The 24,484-nt window shown below is 55.7% G+C and overlaps 1 protein-coding gene and 1 long non-coding RNA gene across 5 annotated transcripts in view; one reads left to right on the plus strand and one right to left on the minus strand.

Moving 5' to 3' along the window:
* ABCC3 (ATP binding cassette subfamily C member 3) overlaps nt 1-23,532 on the minus strand; it is a 48,410-nt gene extending 24,878 nt beyond the window's left edge. For all 4 annotated transcript variants that reach the window (XR_009449280.1, XR_009449281.1, XM_059670588.1 and 1 more), the window contains exons 1-17: nt 23,375-23,532; nt 13,057-13,233; nt 12,602-12,727; nt 12,243-12,380; nt 11,369-11,494; nt 11,083-11,144; nt 10,282-10,413; nt 8,971-9,162; nt 5,362-5,539; nt 5,107-5,268; nt 4,500-4,592; nt 3,491-3,694; nt 3,234-3,380; nt 2,779-2,866; nt 2,345-2,411; nt 1,993-2,119; nt 1,741-1,917 (exon numbers count right to left, since the gene is read on the minus strand). Coding sequence is in view for 2 of the 4 variants with exons in the window: in XM_059670588.1 (XP_059526571.1) it covers nt 1,741-1,917; nt 1,993-2,119; nt 2,345-2,411; nt 2,779-2,866; nt 3,234-3,380; nt 3,491-3,694; nt 4,500-4,592; nt 5,107-5,268; nt 5,362-5,539; nt 8,971-9,162; nt 10,282-10,413; nt 11,083-11,144; nt 11,369-11,494; nt 12,243-12,380; nt 12,602-12,727; nt 13,057-13,233; nt 23,375-23,419 (2,241 nt within the window). In the remaining 2 variants the exon portion in view is untranslated. The remainder of the gene's footprint in view (nt 1-1,740; nt 1,918-1,992; nt 2,120-2,344; nt 2,412-2,778; nt 2,867-3,233; nt 3,381-3,490; nt 3,695-4,499; nt 4,593-5,106; nt 5,269-5,361; nt 5,540-8,970; nt 9,163-10,281; nt 10,414-11,082; nt 11,145-11,368; nt 11,495-12,242; nt 12,381-12,601; nt 12,728-13,056; nt 13,234-23,374) is intronic.
* Nucleotides 15,333-20,244, plus strand: LOC132218820 (uncharacterized). Its single transcript, XR_009449282.1, has 3 exons — nt 15,333-16,030; nt 16,395-17,475; nt 19,368-20,244. It is a non-coding gene; the product is annotated as an uncharacterized LOC132218820 (long non-coding RNA).
* Nucleotides 23,533-24,484: the final 952 nt, after the last annotated feature.

Raw genomic sequence — 24,484 nt, forward strand, 5'->3', positions numbered from 1 at the left:
ACGGGCAAACACTGAGCCACGCTGGCTGGGCAAAAAGGAAAATAAATTTGACCGGTGCTATAACAGGAATGAACCTTGAGAATGCTAAGAGAAATAAACCAGTCACACACAAAAAGATACTCTATGATTCCATTTATATGAAGTACCTGGAGGAGTCAAATGCGTAGAGACAGGGAGTAGCAAGGTGGTTGCCAAGAGCTGGGGAGGGAGCAGGATGGGGAGCTGTTGCTTAATGGGTATGGAGTTTTAGTTCTGCAAGATGCAAGGCGTTCTGGAGATGGATGGCCATACCACAATGTGAGTGTACTTAACACTACTGACCTGTCCACTGGAAAATGGTGAGGATGGCAAATTTAGTTATGTACATGTTGCAACAATTAACAACAAATAAACTAAAAAACAGAAACTTTCACTGATAGCCTGTGGTTTTTAGGTAAATGTCAAAACCTTAACCAAGGTCTGCAAGGCTCTGCCTTGCCCTGTACCCTCCCCCTGCCTTCCTTTCCCAACCACATTCCTCAGCTCACCTTCAAAGGCTTTCCATCCCTCTTGGTAAAAGCCACCATCCTTACAGTGGCCTGCAAGGCACTGTGTGAAATGGACGCTTCTCTCCCCCTCCCACCCCTGCTCACTCCACTGCAGCCTACTGGCCTCCTTGCTGGTCCTTATGTGCCCGATCACATTCCTGCCTCAGGGGCTTCGCACTTCCTGCTCTCTCTGCCTCTAAGGCCTTTCCCCAGCCAGAGCTCCAGGTCCCCAGACAGGGCCCACTCCCTCCCTTTATTCAGGTTCCAATTCTCACTGAGGCTTTCCCAAGGTACAACACAGCCCCAGACCTGTTTCCTTCTCTGTTCCATTCTCTCCTCCTCAGCATTTATCTAAAATATTACATACTAGAGGCCCAGTGCACAAAATTCATGCACTGGGGGATGGGGGTCCCTCAGCCCAGCCTGCCCCTTCTCACAGTCCAGGAGCCCTCAGGGGATGTCCTACTGACTGAGTAGGCCTGCTCCTCATGGGGAGCAGGCCTAAGCCGCAGTCTGGCTGCAGAGGCTCAGAGCAGGGTGTGTGTGTGTGTGTCCCCGTCCGCTGGGGGCCTGCCCCCAGCTGCACCACGGAGGCTCAGAGCGGGCGCCTCTCTGTGTTGATCTCTCAGGCTCAGGGTGGTGCCTGCGTATAGTTTTCTCAGGCTCGGCGCAGCTGGTGGTGACCCTTACGGAGTCCAGACCTCATTTGCATATTACTTCTTTATATGTATAGATTTTACTTACTTATTTTGCGTATGATCTCTCTCCCCCACCAGAACGTAAGCTATATGAAGGCAAAGATGTGAGACTGGTAGAGTCACTACTGTATAATACTGCCTGGGGCATAGGTGTGTGATGAAATCTGATGAATGAATGTGTAGATAAGTAGATGCACGATGAGCTCTTCTTCCTCAGCTGTTAAGATCGGCTCAAAAGTGATGCTTTTCCTGATGCAGAGTTCCCCCTCCCTGCCCTCCCTGTCCTCTGCACAGGCCTTCAGCCTGGCAGGCAGGCATTCTACAGCCCCCACCCGTTCACAAGTTGGCCTCCCCCAGTAACGGATCTGTTTCCCCAGTGCCCAGCACAGAGCTGGACATGCTATTACACGGGTGTGTGAGTGAATAAATAAATGAGTGCATATATGGGCCTGGACTGGGCTGAGGCGGGCAGGTGTATATGCTGACTCCCCAGAGGATGAGAGGGGACCATGTACCTTCTCTCCAATCTCTGTCTTGTCCCCGCCAGGCAGCACCTCCAGGTCGGCTAGCAGGGCACAGGCCTCCAGGGTCCGTTGGTAGCGCTTGGGGTCTAGGGCTCGGCCAAAGAGGACGTTTTCCTGAAGAGTGCAGTTCTGGATCCAGGCCTGCTGGGGCACGTAGGCCACGGAGCCCTGGCCACGGAAGAACCCCACTGTTACCTGGGTGTTCGCCAAGCCTCCCTTCCCAGGAGTCCCTACCGCACTCACCTTCACATACACCTTGCCTTCCAGCTTCTCCATCTCTCCCAGAAGGGCAGACACCAGGGAAGACTTTCCACAGCCCACGGGCCCCACCACGGCCACCAGGGCCCCTTTTGGCACCTGGATGTCTAAGCTGGGAGACAGGAACCCAGTCAAAGACAAAGATCAGGCTTTTGAGTCCCAACCTTCCACCTGGAGACCCAAACCCTTCCTTCTTCAGACACCGCCCTGGCCATTGAGGCGTCTCCTGCTTTCCAGGACAAAGACCTGGGGGAGCGTCGGGGGCAGGTTTTGCTATTTATTGATCTGAATGTTGGCCCCCTATAGACAGCTAAGAAGGGATGGGAGAAGCTGGTACCTGTGCAGGGTTGGGGGCAGGTCCTGGGCCCAGGTGAAGGTGCCATTGTCTATGGTGACTGCATAGCCTGGTAGGGTCAAGGTTTGCAGGGTCAGGGGAGTGGGCAGGGCAAGGGGGAGGTTGGGAGGGAGAGGTATGGGGACCCCTGGGGAAGGGGCCAAGGGGAGAAGGCAGGGACGCTTGGGGCATAGTGAAAGAGACAGGAAGGCCAGGGACAGGGGCACAGGGAGCCCCAGGGAAGGAAGGAGAGTGGGGGGAGTTTGGGGAGGGATGAAGGGCAGGAGAATAGAGAGAGGAGGGCGAAGGCAGGCATAGAGTTAAAGATATGAAAGAGGAAGAAGAAAGGGGGTCACAAGGGAAAAGTTGAAAGCCTGGAACAAGGATTTTCTGGAGCAGGGCCGCTGCAAGAGCAGCCCAGGCAGGGGTGTCTGGACCTGGGGCGATGGTATTTCTTTCCACACACTGGGGGTCAAGTTCATCTTGGCTCAGGAAATGCTGGATCCGTTTCAGAGACACGCTGGTCTGCAGGAGGGCGTGTGTCAGCCCCAGAAGCCATGCTTTTTCTATCTCCCTCCACTCCCTCTTACGCTAGCCTGGCCCCCTGAAGGCCAGATATGGGGTGGGGTGGGGGGGCCCTCCTGTGACTGAGTCTTCCCTGGCTCCCACTCTGGCCAAGAGGAGGCTGTCTCCAGAACTCAGGTTTCCAGGGACCCGACCTGACCTCCTCTGACCCCTGACTCTAACGACTTCATTCAACTTTGAACAATTCTTCGTCATGTCGGATGGCCCTCTCCTGATTCCAGTAACTCTCCTTGATTATCCCCTGCACCCAAGTGACCCCAACAACCTGCCCTCGCTCCAGCAGAACCCCCAGCCCCACTGGGGTTACCTGGGTCAGGCCGCTGATGATCTGGGGCAGCATGCTGAGGGGGTTCTTTAAGATATTGAACAGGGACACCGACACAAAGGCCTTCTCAGCGTCCAGCACGTTGTTTGGGCCCACAGACACGTACACCCCGAGGGTGATGAGGGTCACCTGGAGAGCAGTGGGGGTGGGTGTCGGGGTGGGGTGTGCTGGACCCAGAGGCCTGGGCTGCCCAGGAGGGAGGTGGGAGGTGGGAGGCCGGCCCGGAAGGAGAGCCTCACCAGGAAGGGGGTGCAGATCCAGGTGAAGATGGAGATGGCGTGGAGGTAGGCAGCCTGGCGCAGCAGCCGGAGCTCCCTCTGTCGGATGCCCTCCACCTGCTGCAAGAAGCTGGGCTCCCAGGCGTACAGCTTCAGCACCTTGATGCCACCCAGGATCTCGCTCATCAGCCTGATGCGCGAGTCCTTGAACTTCATTTGTTCTACCTGCGGAAAGAGTGGCAGTGGCGTGCTCCACTCCCCAACCCGGACCTCTACCCACAGGGGCTGGTACCTTCCAGGCACTGGCCCAGGCTGCAGCCATCGGCCTGCTCACCATTCCTCCTCCCTCCTCCCCGCGGGGCCTGTGCTGCACCTTAGCCTGGAAGGCCCAGCCCAGTCTCCCCTCTCCTCCCGACAAAAATCCAGCTCCAGCGTCAGTACCAGTCATGGTCCCACCCAGGCAGCATCCTCTGTCCCCTCTCCTGGGACTCTAGGGCACACTGTCCTTTCCTTTTGTCCCCAGCGAGACCCTGTCCCTAATCTAGGGCACAACCCCTATTTGTTGAGTGCCTACTATGTGCCAGGCCATGTGCTAGATGTGGGGCAAGGTGAGCAGGGACCTGGCAGGTGGTCCCAGGGACTTCGATGTGCAGTGGGAAGTGACTGAAGACTTCAGTATGTGTTTGCAAATAAAGGACTGGGTGCCTGGCTATGCACACTCAGCACCATGTGGCAGGAGAAACTCTCATTAGACCAGAAGATGCAGGTTCAAGTCCTAGCTCTGCCTGATGCTGGACTGCCATCCTCTCTCTGGGCCTTGGCTCCTCAGCTGCAAAATTAGCATTTTTTTTTCCTCAAACCCTGTCAGGGTTGCTGTGAGGATAGAGTGAGCTAAGGTTTGTGAGAGTGGCTTGTAGCCAGCCACAGTGAGTAAACAAAAGAATGGAGGGGCCCCAGGTTAGTGAATGCCCTTCCCCAGCACCTGGCCAGGTGCTCCAGGCAGAAGCAGTGCGCCTGCTCTAGCACCCACCTGTAAACTACGCATCTTCATGGCCACAACTCCATTGATTGGGATCAGCAAGACCATGAAGGCGACTCCGGCCAGAATGGAGGGACCCAGTTTCTGAGGAGGCACAGGTGGACAGATAAGACAGATAACCAAGGTATCTATGTAGACAGAACCCAACAGACAGAGGCTTATTGATCTGAAACATGGAGATGGGCAGACAGAGAGACAGTGAAAAGTGGACATATAGAGAGAGCCAACATGACTTTCTGCAGATGCAGTCAGCCATGAGATAATGACAACAGATAGGCACAGACAGGCAGACACAGAGGGGTGTCTAGACACACAGGAGGGCAAATACAGTCAGACAATGACAGTCAGTCACACACACCCTGCCTCCTAGTCCCTCTCTTCTCCCCTGGGATCTTTAATCATCCAGGTTGGAAAGACCTGGTTGCAGACACTAGCATCCTCCCAGTCCTGTCCCCCACCCCCACCCCCCCGCCAATATCTAGGTAAGCTCTTGTGTCCATTAGGCAGCCCCTCCACGGACCCAGGTCACCCTCTCTTGCCCTTTCTCAGCGAGGTCAAGGTCAGAGGAAGGGAGCAGAAGTCGGGGTCTGAGAATCACCTGCCAGAGGAAGTAGATGGCCAGGATGATCTGCAGAGGTCCCGACCACAGCATGTTGAGGAAGGGGGCAACGTCCATGATGCGCTGGGCATCCACTGACATGAGGTTGACCAATTCTCCCACCGTGGACTCACGTTTGACTGAATTGGTGATGACCAGAGCCTGCAGGTAGATAGCAGGTGATGAGCAGGTGATGAGCTGCTCCCCAAGCCAGGCTCCCCAGCGCCCCCCCCGCTCCGCCCTGCTCCAGCTGACCTTCCTGTAGATGACACCTACGATCCCCGTACGAAGCCTCAACCCCATCACAAAGATGCAGTGGTAATACTGGTGCAAGATCAGAGTCTGCATCACGGAGCACACGAACATCAGCCCGGCCACCAAGAAGCCCCACCAGGTGGGGGCCATGGGGTTTGAAATAAATCTGATCAGGATGCTGCAAGGGCAGAAGAGAAGCATGAGGGTGGGGAGGGAGGGCTCCCCAGGCTGCTCCCTCTACTGCCCTCCCCTTCCCCCCTCAGCCTCCACTCTGTCCCCTGCTCTGAAACCTCTCAGGGTGGGGGCTGCTGCCCACCCCCCAGACCCGGGGGACTGAGCCCAGTGCTGCCTCAAGACCATGACCTTGCTCCCTTCTGCCTTCACCTCCTTTTCTATCTACTGTGGCTCCCACTGCCCCTTCCTTCTATCACTCTCATCACCAGCCTCACCTGCCTGCCTTTCTTTCCTGCTTGGACCACATGGCAGGAAGTAATGCCACATGTTCCTTGATTTGACTTTCCTGTGCCTTCTCAGAGCCTACTGCATTGACCATACAGATTCTTGCCCCTCAAATCCATCCTCTCCAACATCAGCCAGCCCCAGTGCCACCTGGTGACCGTCTCCAGGGCCCTACCCACCTCCTCTTCCACAGCCCTCTTTACTTTTCTAACCTTCTGACCCGTCCCCCTCTCTGCCCTCACTTAACTCGTCCACTGAGCACTCCCCACCAGCCTTAGGTCCATGTGGCCAAGACTCAACTCCCCACCTTGCCCTGTGCCCAGCCCCCTCCTCCCACTGAGTTTATCATCTCAAGAAAAGATCCAGACTCTCATAGCCAGTTAGCCGGGAGGTCAAATCACCCCCGGTATTGCCGACAACAATCAAGGCTTAACTACAACAAGACTGCGCACAAAGACCACTAGGGGGTGCACCAAGAAAGCATAAAAAATGCGGAGACAAAGAAACAGGATAAAATTGTCCATGGAGGATATAGAGTTCAGAACCACACTTTTAAGGTCTCTCAAGAACTGTCTAGAAGCCGCCGATAAATGTAGTGAGATCCTCAAGAAATCTAATGAGACCCTCGATGTTGTGATAAAGAACCAACTAGAAATTAAGCATACACTGACTGAAATAAAGAATATTATACAGACACCCAACAGCAGACCAGAGGAGCGCAAGAATCAAGTCAAAGATTCGAAATGTGAACAAGCAAAAAACACCCAACTGGAAAAGCAAAATGAAAAAAGAATCCAAAAATACAAAGATAGTGTAAGGAGCCCCTGGGACAGCTTCAAGCGTACCAACATCAGAATTATAGGGGTGCCAGAAGATGAGAGAGAGCAAGATATTGAAAACCTATTTGAAGAAATAATGACAGAAAACTTCCCCCACCTGGTGAAAGAAATAGACTTACAGGTCCAGGAAGCACAGAGAACCCCAAACAAAAGGAATCCAAAGAGGACCACACCAAGACACATCATAATTAAAATGCCAAGAGCAAAAGACAAAGAGAGAATCTTAAAAACAGCAAGAGAAAGAAACTCAGTTACCTACAAGGGAGTACCCATAGGACTGTCAGCTGATTTCTCAACAGAAACCATGCAGGCCAGAAGGGAATGGCAAGAAATATTCAAAGTGATGAATGCCAAGAACCTACAACCAAGATTACTTTATCCAGCAAAGCTATCATTCAGAACTGAAGGTCAGATAAAGAGCTTCACAGATAAGGAAAAGCTAAAGGAGTTCATCACCACCAAACCAGTATTATATGAAATGCTGAAAGGTATCCTTTAAGAAGAGGAAGAAGAAGAAAAAGGTAAAGATACAAATTATGAACAACAAACATGCATCTATCAACAAGTGAATCTAAGAATCAAGTGAATAAATAATCCGGTGATCATAATAGAATCAGGGACATAGAAAGGGAATGGACTGACTATTCTTGGCGGGGAAAGGGGTGTGGGAGATGCGGGAAGAGACTGGACAAAACTCGTGCACCTATGGATGAGGACAGTGGGTGGGGAGTGAGGGCGGAGGGTGGGGCGGGAACTGGGAGGAGGGGAGTTATGCGGGGGGGGGGGGGGAAGAGGAACAAATGTAATAATCTGAACAATAAAGATTTAATTAAAAAAAGAAAAAAAAAAAAGAAAAGAAAAGATCCATCCTCCTCCAGTCACCTGGCCAGAACCCAGTCACCCTTGACGCCTCCCTCTCTCTGGCACACCACACCCCTCCCCCATCTCCAGAGTAGCTGCTGCACCCTATCTCATTCCTGGCCTGGGCTCTCACCTACCCGGGTTGGCCCACTTCCATCTGGCCACACGCCTTACATCCCCCACACTACTGACTGGGAATCCTTCCAAATGCAAAGCAAATCTTTCAAAGTTCTCCTTCTCCCTTTGTGTGTATTTTTTCTGCCCCTCCCTCTGCATGCCAGCATTTAGAAACACCTGGAGTTCCTGAGTCATGCTGTCTCAGGCCTTGGTGACTTCCCCTCCGTCCTCACCTGGTTCACTAACCCCTGCTTGTCCTCCCAAGTGTGATAACCTCTCTGGCCTGCAAATGTCCCCTGCTCCTTTCCCAAGCTGGCCTCTTCACCCCTCCTGGGGTTGATCCAGACACCTAGTTCACCTCTGCCCGCACTGTGTTCTCATGGGTTTACACACTGGTTTCTCCCACCAGACGCGAAGACCATTGCTCGTGGATGTCTGCATCCCTAGCATCTGGCACCATTCCAGTACCCTGGGGCTCAATAAATATTCAGTAAATAAATGAGGGCATGAATGGAGGGGAAGGAGTTGGCGGCTCTGAGGCTAGGCAGCGCTCTTCTCCACCCTCTCATTTGAGAGTTCCTTCAAGTCCAAGCCGCTATGTGACAGACGAGAGAGCCTATCACCTGGGAAGAACGCTGTAGCTGGAGGTCAGAGCCCTGCTCTCAAATCCATCTCTATCAGCTGTGTGCCCGTGGGCACGTCACTTCACTCTCTGAGTTTTTTGCTTCCTCACTTGTTATTTTTGTTTTTGTTTATTTTGTTAAGCCTCACCCGAGGATATTTTTCCATTGAATTTTAGAGAGCGTGGAAGGGAGGGGGAGAGACAGAAAGAGAAACACCGTTATGAGAGAGACACACTGATTGGTTGTCTCCTGCACCCAGGGGTGCTGGGGAGGAGCCTGCAACGGAGGTACATGCCCTTGACCAGGAATCGAACCCAGGACCCTTCAGTCTGAGGGACAATGCTCTATCTGCTGAGAAAACCTGGCTAGGTCTGTTTGTGGGTTTTTTTTTTAATTGAGTTTTTCTGCTTCCTCGTTTGTAAAATGGGAATAGGGGCACTTTGTAGGATTGAAAGAATGTTGATGCATTCAACAGGGAGCCTGGCACACAGGAGGCACCCGGTAAGTGTAAGTTGGATGTGAATGGGGAAACTGAGGTGAGAGGCATTGCCACTGCCAAAGGGCACACAGAACGTGGAGAGAGCCCCTCCGATTCCTGGGCTGGGGCTCTTTCCACTACATGTTGTCCCTTCCTCTGGGCTCAGCCCTCAGGGACAGCCAGCCATCCCCCTGCCCAGGGAAGGGCTCAGCAAGAGGGAGGGTGGTAAGACCTGAGCAGCTGTGGGTTGACGAAGGAAAGGAGGTCCTGGATCAGCAGGAAGCATGTGCTGGTGATGAAGCCGGGGCCAAAGGTGACCAGCAGGGCCCGCAGGAAGGAGGGCTCCCGGGGCCTGGGCCGGCCCGCCAGCAGCTCCTCATCCTCACTGGACACTGTCTTCCCAGATGCCGCTGCGGCCTTGTATCTGGTCAGGGAGGAAGGAGCAGTGGGTAGGAATGGGGCCCAGGAAGCCAAGTGCCTGGGATGAGTAGGGCGGAGAGGGGAGCTGCTTTCTTGACTTTCAGGACTGGGAGGGAGATGGGCAAGATGACTGTCCAGGTAACTCCCCAGGAGACTCTGTCCTCAGGTGCTGGAGGGTATATGAGTGGTACCCTAACTGCTACCTAGGACAATAAACCAGCAATGGCCAGCCTCTGGCTTGCTCCCGCCACCCCAGGGAGGATGCTGAGAGGGAAGGCATGGGCAGGGAAGGCTAGTGGCCCAGTCACCAGGGAGCTGAGCAGGGAGGGGGTAGAGGTGACACGAAGGGCCAGAGAAGGAGTGACCACGCAGGCTGGGGGTCCATAGGGCTTCTCAGAGGCTCCCAGCCACCAAAGCCACGACATTGCTGACCAAGCTCTAGCTGGTGGCTCCTCCGACAGCCAGGCGGTAATCAGGGCTCTGACTGAACACGCACTGAAATCCTGGGGAAGGGGCCTGTCCCAGGGCCAGCAGTGCGAGGGAGGGAGGACTCAGAGCCCCAGCTCTCGGCTGGGCAGGTGGCCAGAGATGGGTTCCCTGATGGGAGGCTGCCAGTGGGGAGGCCCCTCAGCTGGAGGGCCATCTTCTCCAGCCCCTGCCCCTCCTGAGGGAAGACCCTGCAATCTACCCTTCACTCGGGCCTGGCGGTGCAGTGGTGAGAACAGTGGGGCCAGACAACTGGTGTGGATTCCAGCTCTGCGGGTCTGTCACCACCAACGAGGGGACGTTGGGTGCTGCATTAAGCCTCTGTGTCCCCAGCTGTAACGAGGCGACAGCAGAACGCACAGGCACAGCGTAGGGCTGCTGGAGATTGAGCTGCTCTCCGTGCTCAGGGCCATGCCTGGGGGGAGAATCTGCTCCGCAAGTGGCAGCCATTCTCTGGCCTCAGCAGAGCCGGGGACAGCGGGTCCACCCAGGCCCGAGTGTCCCACCTCAGGACCTCCTACCCCTGCTCTTCTCCCTGCCCTCGCCATGCAATCATCCCAGGTCCAGCAGCCTCCCCGCAGGAGACCAGGTGCATGAAGGGGCCGGGTGGAGAGGTGGGGGACTGGGAGGGTCTTACTGTGCTGCCTGCTTTTGCTGCTTCTTCCAGGCCTCCAGCAGCCTCTGCACCACCGCCTCGGAGCGATGCTCCTTGTTCAGGGACCAGAGGTCCTGATCTTCCAGGGGGCGCCGGTAGCCAAGGATGGCCAGCCTGGGGCAGGCAGATGGCCCACATGGGGGCAGAGTTTAGCAGCCTGGAACTAGGACCAGGGTGTCCAGAAAGAAGGGGCTCCCTAGGGAGGTGTCTCCGTTATTGCCCCCGTGAGCAGGCTGGAGGTCACTGCCTCCCACCACAAGTTCCTATCTCAGGCCCCTTCTCTCCCTCCTCCCCAGATGCCCCCTTGACCCCTGGGTCCTGGTGATGAAGTGCCTGCTGGCTGGGGCCCTCTTCAATGCAGCACAGTTAGTGAGCTGTCACTCAGGTCACAGACACAATTATCCTGCTCAAGCCACTCTGACGGGTGGCCGAGGAGATGACAGAAGAGCTTAGCGCTAATTAAGGTTTCCTTCTAGCCCCTGGGCCTGTCCTCGCCACCTGCCAGATGACCTCTGCTGAGGCCAGAGGTCAGCCCAGGAGACACTCACCACAGCAGGACACCCAAGACCAGGCCTGGCCTTTGCACTCAGCCTCCAGCCCAAACAAACAGGCTTCCCCATCCTCTCCTGCCCCATGGCCACTGAGGAGGGGGTCTGGGTGGAGGGGCCAGCCAGGCCCAGCTCCGCCAGCCCCTAAACTTCCAGCCTGCTCCCCTTCCTCCCTCTCACCCCCGATCTCCTGGACCCCTCCCTCTGGCCCAGCCTAGAGGAAGAACCAACTCACTTTGTGAACCACCAGAAAGACAGGCGGGAGAGGAAGCCGGCGTCCGTCTCCGGGCAGGGGTTCTGGACGGGGGGAGTGGAATGGGGGAAATCAGGAGTGCCCAGCACCCTCTCACGGCAGAGAAGAGGGAGGAGGCCCCTCGCCCTCCAGCTCCAAGCCCAGGTGGCACGTGTGGAGATGACCTGGGCATGGAAGGGACTGGAAGGGACTGAAAGTGCTGGGAAGGGCTGCCTGAGGGCCGGGGCGTGGAACCTCCACTCCCACCCAGCCTCTGTGGGAAACTCACGGGGTCGACGTTCTTGGGGGAGAAAAACGGTGGCTTCTCCCTGAAGCAGGACAGGATGAGGGCAGAGAACACCAGGACGAAGTAGATGTAGAAGGTAGTGAAGCGGAAGGGGTCCAAGATCTTGCCCTGGGGGACAGCGGGGAGGAGCATCAGAATGCCAGGCTCCTCTGAGAGAGGGGGTGGGTCAGGAGGGGCCCCGCTCAGAGGGGACTTGCCCTGCCTCAGGCACTGTGCTGAGCACCTCACCTGCGTCACCCTGTCCAACCTCCCTTCTCTCCCCTACAAGGTAGGAAGTCTGACACCTACTTTCCAAGGGAGGAAATGAAGCTCCAAAAGGCTAAAGAATTTGCCCAAGATCACACAGAGTAAGTGGATTATTCCAAGCCTGTGCTGATGAATAGACTGACGGCCTCCCCTTGAGATGGAGGAATGGGGAGATGCTGGATTTCCGACCACCCACCATCGCCCACCGCAGAGCAAGAGGAAGACCAGGAACGGAGGAAGGTGGGAAGACAGGGGACAACAAGATCCTGGGACCTCCAGGTGAGCCAGGACTAGCCCAGCCTGTGTGTCTTCACACAGAAACTGGCAACTGGTGGAGGCTACAGAACAGCCCCGGCACTCCCATGAATACCCACCAATGGCCCCATTGCCCTGAGTTACATGGTCCTCAGCCTGACCCCCCCTCCCCGTTCTGCTTCGCAGCAGAGAGACAGCAAGTAGAGAACAACACAAAAAGGACTGAACCCAGAGGAAGTCCTGGGCGCCAGGGAGGCGCAGAGGGCAGGAGCCTGGGACCAGCAGTGACCTTGACCCTGACTGAGTTCACCTCCTGGGCAGGTCTGGATCGGCCCGTGTCCCTCTTCCTCCTTACCTCTTCCATGGCTGAAAGGATCTTGGAGCGGAAGGGGATGATAGCGCAGACCACACACAGGAACCAGAAGATGATGAGGACCCCCGAGGACTGCACCCCCTGCAGCCGCTCGTACTGGATCAGCAGGGTGGCCAGCAGCTGTGCAGGGAGGGCAGGGGGAGCGGGGCTAGAGCACACACACATCTGGACTTGCCTCGCTTCCTCCCCATCCCATGGTCAGATGTCTGTGGGGTCACCCCCATCCTCTTCCCACTGCGAAGATGGGTCCAGGTTCTCCTCAGAGCCCATGGTTCCCCGATCACAATCCCACAACCCACTGGAGACCCTCCCCCACTCAGCTCCCAGGGTCCCCCACTGACCATGGTGACCCCCACCACCAAGGGGGTAACAAAGAAGATGGGGGCGGGGGCCCAGCCGTGGACCAGGCCATGGAAGGAGTAGAAGAGGTCAGCCCAGGAGACGCACCACAGCAGGACACCCAAGACCTACAAATAAGGTACAAGTTGGAGCGAACATGCCCAGAGGTGGGGACAATCACTTCTTGCTCCTGAAGCTACCAGACCTGCCTGGGCCTGGCCCTGAAGGCTGGGATGGCCCTGAGGGCTGGAAACTTCTCGGAGAGCCCTGATGGAAAATTTGCTTGCACCGCCCCAAGCAGGGACTATATCAGTTGGCTGCAGACTCACTTGGCAAGCTGCCATGGCCCCCTGGCTCCTGTCTAGCTGCTGAGGGTGAGGGAAGGGACTCATTCAAAAAAGAACCCCCCTCCCGGGGGGCCCCAGCCCCACCCGCAGGAGAGCCCGGAGCCCCTGACCGTCTTGAGCCTGGAGAGGAGGGACAGGACGATGTAGCCTTGGTGGTGGTACCGCAGGTAGAACAGGTAGCAGGGCAGGGCGGCCCACAGGTAGATGCAGGGGACCCAGGCCAGCAGGGAGTTCTGGAAGCAGGGAGTGAGGTCCGGGTTGTCTGTGTGCAAGGACAGGTTGGCGTCCTGGGGGCAGAGGGAACAATTCAGTGCTCTGGCCGCCTCCTGCAGAATTGGGCTCTCCCTCCAGGGCCAAAGGGACACTCCATGTGCACGGGGTCAGAGGGGTGCGAAGATGAGAGAGTAGCTGTGCAAACAAGCGTGTGTTGTCCCAAGTGTGAGCTCCCCCAGGAGGTCCTGGCTGCCCCATTTCCTCGTGTTCTCTCTCTCTCAACTTCGGTTTAATGTAAGTACAATAAACTGCACCCATTTAGAGTACACGACCCGATGGGTGTGACAGTGTGCACAACCGCAAAGCCACTGCCACCACAAAGACGGAGCAGACTTCCATTGTTCCACAAGCTCCCTGTGCCCTTTACAGCCCACCCCACTGGCAACCACTGACCTGCCCTCTGTCATTCTAGAGTTCTACTCGTTTTCAAATTAATTTCTTATTGTATCAGAACAATGCAGGCACCTGGTGGAAGAGCCCACGTCCTCGCTCAGCCTCTCCCAAGGTGGGCCAGAGAGCTTCCCTGAGAGTTCATGCCTCTCCTTGAACATGAGGGCGGCCACCCCCACCCCACCCACCTCACCGGGTGGGTGTAAGCTCAGAGGAGCAACAGGATGCGGAGAGAGCTTTGTGAAGGACCAAGCCCAGGGTGGCCAGCCATCTTGGTTTGCGTGAGAGTGTCCCGGGGAGCCAGTGAGTCCAGACAAGACCCCGCTCTTGTCTTTGACTCTAACTCCACCTAAGAACTTTTTTGGGAAGAGATGGACGAATACATGCAAACACATATTTTACTGGGATTGTCTCCTCCAAGCCCATCAGTCAACTAATCTTTTTTTCCTTTCTGGCAACGAATTAGATGTTCTTTACAGAAAGCCCAGAAAATATAAACTTTTTTTTTTAAAAAAAAAAAAACACCATCCGCACAAAGAAAAAACAATACAACAAACAAAAGTAAATAATAAAACACCACCCACAGTTCATCTACCTAGAGACAACTGTTAACAACTGTTAACCCCCCACCTTCTAATTGAAAATCGACATAATTATCATTTTTATTTTTGTTAAAGTTATACATGCACATAATTTAAAGAGTCAAACTGTGAAAACGAAAATGGTGCCTTGCCTCATCACCTCCCTTTGAGTTCCTTTCCCGGGGTAAACGAACGGGCTTTCTTCTGGCACCTACTTCCATAGTCTAAGCAATTTGCTTTTTTTATTATTATCTGATTTACGATGATCTGATAATCCCTATTTGCTTTTGCTTTGGAAGGTGAGGCTGTGCCTCTCTTATGGCCTAGTCCAGTGATGCAAACCTTTTGAGCTCGGCGTGTCAGCATTTTGAAAAAACCCTAACTTAACTCTGGTGCCGTGTCACAGATAGACATTTTTTGATATTTGCAACCATAGTAAAACAAAGACTTATAATTTTGATATTTATTTTATATATTTAAATGCCATTTAAGAAAGAAAAATCAACCAAAAAAATGTCATAGGTTCGCCATCACTGGCCTAGTCTCTTGAGCGTCCTCATCCTTCCAGTGTAGAAACATCACAGAACTTTTGTTAAATAAATATTCAAAGTTTACGCTTTTGGACCATGGATGTGTTGTTCATTGCAAAGTTCACTACAACTGGCTGTACCTCTTTCGAGTGGTGTGACCTTGGGGCTGGGTGTGAGCAAGGACACCCCGTCCCCATTACTGCCTAGTGGTCTGTTGTGTGAATGGACCCACGTATGTATCCATTCTACCGTCACCTCAGCGAGCCCATTAAGCCCATCCACTTAGATGCCCTCCGGGAGCCTGTCCAAGGCCACCCCTAACTCAGGCTGTTAGGTCTCCCAGCCTGCAGTGCATGTCCCATCTCTCTGGGTCCAGCCTGAGCCTCACCTCCCACAGGAAGCCTGCCTGGGGCTCCCCAGCCTCCAGAGGGGCTTTTCTTTGCTTCATCCTGCCTGGCCTTGGCAGCCAGGTAAAGGTCCCTTATGTTTCAGTGGCACTTATGTGGTCATTAACTGGCTGGTTGATTCAGAACAACTTCCGGAAGTAGAGGGGAGGAACAGAATTAGGCCCAGCTCGCAAAAGACATAAGCAGGGCTTCCCCTGCTCTGGTAACAGGTGCAAGGACACCCAGCCTTCTGATGCCAAACTGGGGTTTCTCCCAGGCCACGCCCCCTGTGCCTAGGAACACATCCTCTCTCCTATAGAAACGTGAGCCCTTGAGGACAGACACGAGGCCCTAATCCCTGGCCCACATCCTCCAACTTCCAGCACGGGGCCAGCTACGCAGGAGGCGCCCAGAAATGGCCTACACATTGATTGACAAGGGAACCCGAGTTCAAGGGCATGGCAGGAAATCCCTGCATAGGTGTGCAAGTCAGCGGCACGGTTCTTTGAGGCAGGCGGGGTGTGACCACAGGAAGAACCAGAACCTGATCCGGAGGATCCGTGAGGGTTGTCACTTTTGGACGAGGGAGCCATGGGCGAGCTCCTTCATCTCCCTGCACATCAGTCTCCACGTGTGAGTCATAACGGGAGTGATGACAGCATCCTGGGCAGCTCCCCACAGCAGAGTACAGCAGAGTCGCTTGACTCAAACAGGGCAACGCGTAGGGAAGCAGGCGATGGAGCAAGAGGCAGTGGGGACTTGGTTTCGATTGCACAGGCAGCCTGCATTGTGACAGCCATCACGAGATCTTGGGGGCGTGAGGACTCAGTGGCTGCTTTGACCCTCCGGGAGGTCCGGCCTGGGCTCCCTGCTTTCAGATAAGCATGTCTCAGCTGGGCAGAGTCCCCTCCAGAAGGCAGGGGTGTGGGAAAATGCCTATTGTCTTCACTAGCAGAGAGGTGTGGACAAGGAATCCAGAAGGCCGGTGATCCTTGAAGCCCTGGCAAAGGTCAGGGCTGTGCACCCACTGTTAGTCCAGATAATGGAAGCTGAAGCAACTTCCCCATTTGCTGATGGGCTAGTCTGCCTGTTCCTGGAAATGGCCTGCCTAAGGGCTATGGGTGGGCACCAGTGGAAGTCCTTCTTCTTGAGTTGGACTTACCCGCCTGGCCCCCCAATATTCCCAAATGATCTCCTGTCTTTTCTTTCTCATCTGTGTGCAGCTCCACTTCCAGATCCTGAGCCCTGAACCACGCGGGACGTGGCGGGAAACATTTACAACAAGCAGTACCCATCTAGGCCTCTGTCCTCAGAGCTAGGACGCCGATGGGATGTGTTCCCTGCCGCAAGTCCAGAACTGAACTCCCGCCCAGCCCCTCCTCTCCAGCCAGCCCACCTCGAAGGACGGTAACCTTTCTCTTCTCCAGGCCAGATCCTTGGAGTCATCATCCTTAATTCTTCTCTTTCTGTCACACCCCACATTCAACCCTCCAGCAAATCCTGATCACTGCCTTCAAATGGTCAGGGTGAATGAGTTGAGAGTGCTGTAGTCAGAAGGTTCTTATCTATAAAAAGGCAACTTCATCTGGGTCTCTTTGATATATCCAGAATCCTACTGACTCTGCGCCCACTCTCCCACCGCCATAGCCCCAGCTCAGGGCTCCTGCTCCCACTCCTGCCACTTGCCTAGCAGTCTTTTCCAGTTGCCTTCTGCATGCCCCCTACTGGGGATCGAGCCTGCCCTTGACTGGAATCAAACCTGGGACCCTGCAGTCCACAGGCAGACACTCTATTCACTGAGCCAAACCATCTAGGGCTGTTGTTGTTGTTTTGTTAACCCTCCCCTGAGGATATTTTTTTCATTGATTTTTAGAAAGAATGGGAGGGGGGAGGAACTGGGGGAAAGAGAGAGAGAGAGAGAAACATCAATGTGAGAGAGACACATTGATTGGTTGTCTCCTACACATGCCCCAACCAGGGCTGGGAATCGAACCTGCAACCCGGGTACGTGCCCTTGACCGGGAATCAAATCTGAGAACCTTCGGCTCACGGGCCAACACTCTAACCACTGAGCACACCAGCCAGGGCTCTCCCGCCTCTTTGACCTTATCTCCCTCCCTCACTCCACAGCTGTCACCCACACAGTTCCCACAGCAACAACAGCTTCCTTAATAATGCAATTAAACAGCTGATGGATCTTACAAGGGCCCCTGCCTGGGCACTGAGGCTGAAATCCCTGTAGACCCCAGCCGGGGGCAGGTGGGACTGAGGACCCTAGAGCCCTTGGAGCCAGCTGGCCACACTCTGTCAGGGACTTCCCAGCCCCCACCGCCACCCCAGACTTGTTGACAGCCTCTATCATCAGAAGAGTAATTACTTCCTTAATCCTGTGGGGTGGGGAGCAGTGGGAGAAGGGATCAGCGGACAAGTTCATGTATCTCAGCAGAAATGGAGGTGCAGAAAGGGCTCTGATCCCCATTCACATTCAGTGACCTCCTGGGGCTAAAACAGCCGCCTCTGGAAGGGCCTGGGTGGGGGGCAAAGCCTGGCTGTGCGGGGGTGATGGCGGTGGTGGGGGCCGGGGGTGGGGCGGGAGTGCGCTCTATGGCTCACAGGCCCGGCTGGCCTGGCCACTTCTGAAATGTGCCGGCCCACAGCAACTTCGGTCATTCGAGCATCACTGTGTTCCAGGATCATCATTTCATGTTCACGACACTGAGACCCTCGGCTGGCAAGTGACCAGCCCCAGCTCCCATGGGCTGACACGGGGGCAGGAACCCGGGCCGTCTAGCTCCAGAGTCCCCACCCTGAACCCCGGGTTCTAGGGTCCTTCCTCTGTACCCTGTAGGACTCCAGCATGACACCCCGCCTCAGGGATAGGACACGTGTCCAGATCACCTGAAACATGAAAAATCTGCTTTCAGCCCTGCAGCCACCCCCCACCCCCCACCCCAATCACCTCCTTGCTTACAGAACAGAGGGGAAGGGGCTGCATGGAAGTAACAGACTAGCTGGGTCCTGGGAGCCGGTGCACTGGAAACCTGAATATCCAGTTAGGAGGAGAAAGCCAATGGAAGGTTAAGCCTCAATTATCCCTCTCCCCCAGCACCGCCCCTGGCGAGAACTAGCCCCAGGTGGGGGAGGGGAGAGGCCCAGCCACCCAGCGGCGGTGCAGGCAAGTCTCAACCCTCCCCCGGGATCCGGCTCCACCTGCGGCCCGGGACAGTCCCACCAGGGTGGGGTGGACAGAGCCCAGGCTCCTGCCTCCCAGGTGGGTCAGTGCCAGTCTCCGCCGGGACCCCCCTCCCTGGGGGCTGGCCTGGTGCTCCGAGAGCATTTCTCTGTCTGGGGGCCAGCAGACGGCCTTGGCAAAGTTCCCTCCCAAATGCTACTTCCCTGACTCATTTCCTTCCCCAAGTGAGGGAACAGCAGGTCGGGAAGCAGCCAGCCTGGGGCCACAGGGACCAAATCCTCCCACCAGCAGCCAGGAACCCAGAATTTAAAGCCACCCAACCCCAGCTTCACCGTCCCCAGCTGGGATGGAGGCAGGAGATTCTAGGGGCCCTGGAATCCGGGGAGACCGGTTCCTGAGGGAGGAGCTTTGGTGCCCACCTGCCGACCTTAGGGGCCCTGCCAATGCCAGTTTCCCACAGCTTCGCATGCCACGGTGTTTATTTGAGAGTCAAAGTACATTGGAATCAGTCTCGCCCATTACTCATAAGTTCCGGCAGCCGCCTACGCGGGCGGGCGAGGAAGCAACCCAGGAGGAAAAGCCTGGGGAGACAGGGATACCCAGGAGCCTGAGAGCCCGAATCGTGGCCTGGCCACCTTCTCCCTTCCCCAAGCCTGAGGCTCAGGCTCCCAGAACCGGCACTGGGCAACTAGACCTGAAGGGGGCCCCAGAGTCCACCTACGATGTAAATTCAGCTGGAGCCCAGAGACCCTGAGCGATTCACCCAAAGTCACACAACTAGTGAGTGACAGCTGGGACTAGCTGGAACAGAGCAGGACACAGGCAGCTGAGCCCCTGAGGAACTAGGGCTCTGCCACTCCCGGGGGTGGTAAACAGTCAAGGGGACAGTGAACGTGCTGGCCCCTGACCAGTGAGAGACCCAGAGGCCTCTACCAAGAGCTGCTACTACGCAAACTCCAGGCCTGAGGTGGGGAGAGCGCCAGGGAAAGAGAGGTCTGGCCGTCTCAGGGGAAGGACCAGCCAACCTCTCATTGGCCACGTCTTCCCTCTCTCTAGTCGGAATTTCAGGGTGAGACCCCAGCTCCTTCTTTGACTTGAATCTTCTCTCTGCCATCCCCACAAGTGGTCACTCATCATGCGCTTGCATGCCCCCAGTGACGGGGAGCTCACTGCTTGTCAGGCAAACATCGCCATCTTTGGACAGCTCTGACGGCCAGGACCTTCAGATTGCGCAGCCATCATCAGCCTCCCAGGGGCTCCCTGGGCCATCAGATCGAGGCTGATTCTGCAAACAGGTCAAGACCTCCTGAGGGTAAACAGCACGGCCCTTCTCCATGCACTGTCTTCACCCCCTGGCTGCTGCTCAGAACAGAGAGCAGTCCTCCAGGCAGGGGACAGGAGGGTGCAGCCAAGGAACGTCCCCACCTCCTTTGTTCTGTCGGCCTCTCTGTCTTCATGAGCCTTGAGCAATTTGGTCGTAATTTATTCTTTTAGAATTTTTTTCTATATGAATTCCCAAGGCACACTCAGAGATGTTGGTAATCTGCCCCAGAGTAGGTAGAGATGAGAGAGAGATTTAAAAAAAGAGATAAACCATCCACCCAGTACATGGTGTGTGGGCGCACAGGTGTGGGTCCCCTTGAGTCTGCTCCCCTCAGATTCATCTGGGCCTGAAATGGATGGATTTATGCAGCAGGCCGCCCATTGTCTTCACTAGCAGAGAAGTGCAAACAAGGATCCCGGAAGGCTGGTGATCCTTGAACCCAGGGCAGGGCCTGAGTCATGCACCGATTGTCTAGTCCTGACAGTGGGGGCTCAAGCTACTTCCTAACCAAAGAGTCTCAGAGTAAATCCTTCTAATACTTACTGACCTTCATGATAGCCTGTCTATAACTGCAATTACCTGCCTGACTAAGGGTTTTAGGTTTAACCAAAGTTGAATAAAAGGTTGTCCTTTCTCTGCCCACCTGAGCCTGGCTGGGGTCCTTCCCCTTGAGTTGGACTTGCCCGCCTGGCCCCCCAATATTTCCAAATTATCTCTTGTCTCTTCTCTTTCATTTGTGTGCGGCTCCTCTTCCAGATCCTGAACCCTAAACCACGCAGGACGTGGGGGAACACACATACACCAGATTTAGCCCCCAAATCCCCAGCAAACAGCTGAAAAGGGAGTCCCTGGCGCCAGGACCCTGCCAGCCCCTTTCTTGTAGGTCTTGCCAGCTCTAACACTCCCTTCTAACTTCATTTCTCTTTCTCATCACTCTTCTTCCCAGGAATGCCATGACCTGCCATCCACAGAGAGTTTTTTCGTTCTCAGTGTCATTTCACATTCCCTATCTCATTTGATCGCCACAAGAATCTTCTGAGGTGGTTAGGAGATGGGTTATTTCGAAATTTCCCAGGTGGGAAAACAGGCTGTGAGGCTAAGCTGGTGAAAAGACTTGGTAGAGAAAACAGTGGCTCAGAGGGGCCTGAACCAGGCCTACCTACGCTCGGCCCCACATTTCCACTCCTGTCTCAGGAACTTCCTGGGTGCCCTGAACTACTTCCCACAAGGTAGCTCACCCACAAGCCCCTAAGAGAAAAGATTCAGGTGCAGATGTACCTGCATAATACGAAACGCAAATGAGTGCACCACAAACGAGTAGCCCAGGGTTCCAGGCGTTTTGGGTAACTGAGCCAGAGCTGAGGCCGTAGCTCCAGCCTTCCCTGGCCTCAGACCCTCCCCTGTCTCAGTTGTGCAAACCTTCGGAGGATGAGCTGGGAACCTTCCTGCTTTCTCCCTGCCCCACCCTCCGTCACCAGCCACACTGGGTGCAGCTGGGAACAGCTTTCAGGAGCCAAGAAGATCACTGGGAGATGAGGGTGTATAGAGACTGCGGTGAGGAAGAGTCACTTCCCTTGTCCTTGTCCTTTGAGGCATCCAAGCAGACACCCCACATAGATGACATCCCTCAGACCTAATATAGATGTGGTGACTCCCATGAACCTGAGGTCCTCAGAGCAGATACACACAGCTCACGAGCCACAAGAAGTTCAGGGACAAGGAGGCCCAGAAGCCCAAAGGGGCACAGACAGGCAATGGCAAAGTTGAGACCACATCCCAGGGGTGCCGCTCCCCAGTCCAGCACCCTGCAATTGAGTGCTGTGTGACCCTGACAAGTCCGTTCCCTCCCTGGCACCCAGCTTCCCCAGCTCTACAATGAGCGGCTGGGCTAGCTGCTCCAAGCCCCCACGCTCTGATTCTTGAGTTCTCCAATATCAGGGAAGGGTAGAGTAAAAGGATCTCTAAGCCTGGAATAGGAAGGGAATCCTGAGTATCCCAGCTCCAAGTTCCTCAAAGCTTGTCTCCGCACAGTCCTAAGCACTCAGGGTCACTGTCCACCCAGGAACAGGGGGTCCTTGCACTTGAGGCATGGACGCATCTGCCCCCTTGATTTGCAAGCCCTCTGCTTCGTCACCCAGACATCATGGCCAGGCCACAGCCACCCCAGCCAGGCCCAGGTGGGCAGAGAAAGGACATACAGTTTGCCCTTGAATAACGCGGGTTTTGAACTTCCTGGGTCCCCTCAGATACAGAATATTTCCCATTGATCCACTCAGTTCAATGGAAAGGCGCAGTTCAAACCCACATTGTTTAAGGGTTAGCTCGTGGTTGGGAATTCATGTGCTGCGTTCGGAAGGCCGACTTAAATTATGCACACATTTCACCTGCAAGGGTGGTCAGCACGCCTGACCACTGCACTGTTCAAGGGTCAACCGGGTACTCATGAGCCAAAGGGGCAACCATCAGACTCTGGTGAGGAGTGCCCAGTCCAGGCTGAGTGACAGCCGGTGCTCATGTGCGGGGGGTGGGCAACAAGGGCAGCTCCAGAAAAGTCACATCATCTCCGGTTAACCCTTCAGTGACCCAGAGAGAAAGAGAGATTCTCTAAAGATACTTTTTCCTTTTTTTTTTTTTTTTTTTTACAGGTGCTCCATTGCCCCAAGTTTCAAAAATCCATGTAACCCCACAGCCCATTCCACACACAGCCCATAGTGGGGTTCCTGCCTGTATAGACACACTTATGCACACGCACTCACACACACACACCCAGGTAACACACACCCAGGTAACTCATACACAAATACACACCCATGGTAACACACACTGGGCACACACACACGAGGCATATATGTCCAAATACTTGAAATGGGAAAGGGTTTAGAAACACAGGTCCAGAGGCCCCGGATTTGGGACCAACATATGCTGGGCATTGCCTGGGCGACCACACACAAGCCCTTTAAATCTGAGCCCATTTGTGCAATGGAGACACAGCACCATGTGCCTCCCAGGGCTGCCCTCCGTGGGCCGGGAGCTGCAGGAAAGCTCGGGGCTGACAGGGCATGCACCCGAGGTCCTGGGGCCTGGAGTCAACGCTAGAAAGCACCCTGACGGCTTAGAAAGGGGTTTGGTGTATCCACAAAAGGCCGGCTTTTCTAGTCCGGCTCTGCGCTCCTCTAACGAGGTGACTTAGGCAAGTCCATTCCTCTCGCTGGGCCTCCCTTTCCCATCTGTAGGCGGCCGCTGGCCCAGGTGATTCTGGAACCTGTAAGGGCCTGCCTCTCCCTCCCCAGCCCAGGGCAGTGAGGGCCGCCTGCTCTCCAGCTGCTCTTGCCCCCAGAAAGGAAGGTGGCAGGAACCCCTTACAAGAAGGGCAGAGTCCAGTGGAGCCAACCTCCCCAATACCTGGTTGAACAACAACCCTGGATGCCCTGGGCCAGGGGCAGGTGTAGGAGAGCTCCACCGCCCTGGGACGGGGCCCTCAGCCCGCACCCTGCGGCCAGCCCCAGGCGAGGCGGCAAGTGGGGGCACCTTCCGATTCCGAACGCCACCCACTGCGCCCCAGGAGCCGAGCGCCGCGGTCCCAGCTCCTCCACGCGGCGGGGGAGGGCAGGGCAGGGCACTTCCCGGGCGCCCCGAGGGACCGGCTCTGAGCGGGGCGGTCTGCACCCTCCCCGGCGCCGCTCGGCCCCCTCCCCAGTGCGGTCTCGGAGGCTTGCAGGGGCGCGCGCTCGGACCCGAGACACCTCCTTACCCAGAACTTGGAGCCGAACTCCCCGGAGCCGCACAGGGCGTCCATGGGGCCGAGGCGCGCGGCGAGGCTGGCGAGCGCGGTCCCGACCCAGCCTGGGACGCCGCTGGCGCCAGAGCCTCCTCCGCCCGGCGCTCCGCCCCGGCCCGGCCCGCCCCGCCGAGCCCTACCCGCAGGCCCTTTGGGTCTAATTCTGGCAGCTCCGCTCCGCGATTGTACCCGAGCTTCGCTGAGGCTGCGGCTCCGGGAGGGACTTTGGGGCAGCGGTGATGGTGGGGGTGGGGAGTCCTTGACACGGTGACAGCCCCCGAGTGGCCACCGGGCCGCGTGGGAGAGATGCCGCTCCAGGTCCTGAGGCTGATGGGACCGGAGCAGGTTACAGGGAGCAGGTCTGTTTCCAAGGGGCTCCCGCCCGCTCCCGCCCCGCACAACACTGTGGGGCCTGGTGAGTCACTGAGACCCAGAGGGACCTAGCAAGACTTTCTCTGGGAATAGGTCCCTGAGAAGGTCACTTCATCTCTGCAGCTCAGTCTCCTGATCTGTAAAATGGGTAGACTTGTCTTCCCAGACAATCCAGAAGGCTACCCCTCCCACAGTTCCCGGCGAACAGCAGACACCCACCACCATGTGCACAGGGGAGGGCAGGGCAGGGGTTTCGCATCAGGGGTGGTTCCCCTACATTGCTGCCAGCCTGGCTCCCTGGTCTTGCGGGCGTCTCTTTAGTGTCACTCTGCCTTCCACTTTCACTTTGTCAAACAGGGGTAATCCCAGTACCGACCTCCTAGGGTTACTTTGAGGATTAAGTGGGAAAGGAATGTAAAACAGCAAGCACGTTGCAGGCACACTGAGTCAGCACCTGACATGTGTTAATTACATCCATTTCAGCCTGGTCAGGGGAGAGGACCAGCTCTGGGACCCTCCTCTGCACAGCCCTCCCTCCCTCCCTCCCTGTGTTGTATCACCCAGTGTCTGGCTTACCTACCCCAGAAGACAGTGGGTAAGAACCAATGCTTGTTTATGGCTGTATCCTCAGCATCCAGGACAGTGCCTGGCAACGCCGGTCCTCAGGAAATGTTTGCTGACTGGCTAACGGAGGGGGACAGCAGGCAGTTA

This window comes from Myotis daubentonii, chromosome 16 (genome assembly GCF_963259705.1).
Source record: "Myotis daubentonii chromosome 16, mMyoDau2.1, whole genome shotgun sequence".
NCBI lineage: Eukaryota > Metazoa > Chordata > Mammalia > Chiroptera > Vespertilionidae > Myotis > Myotis daubentonii.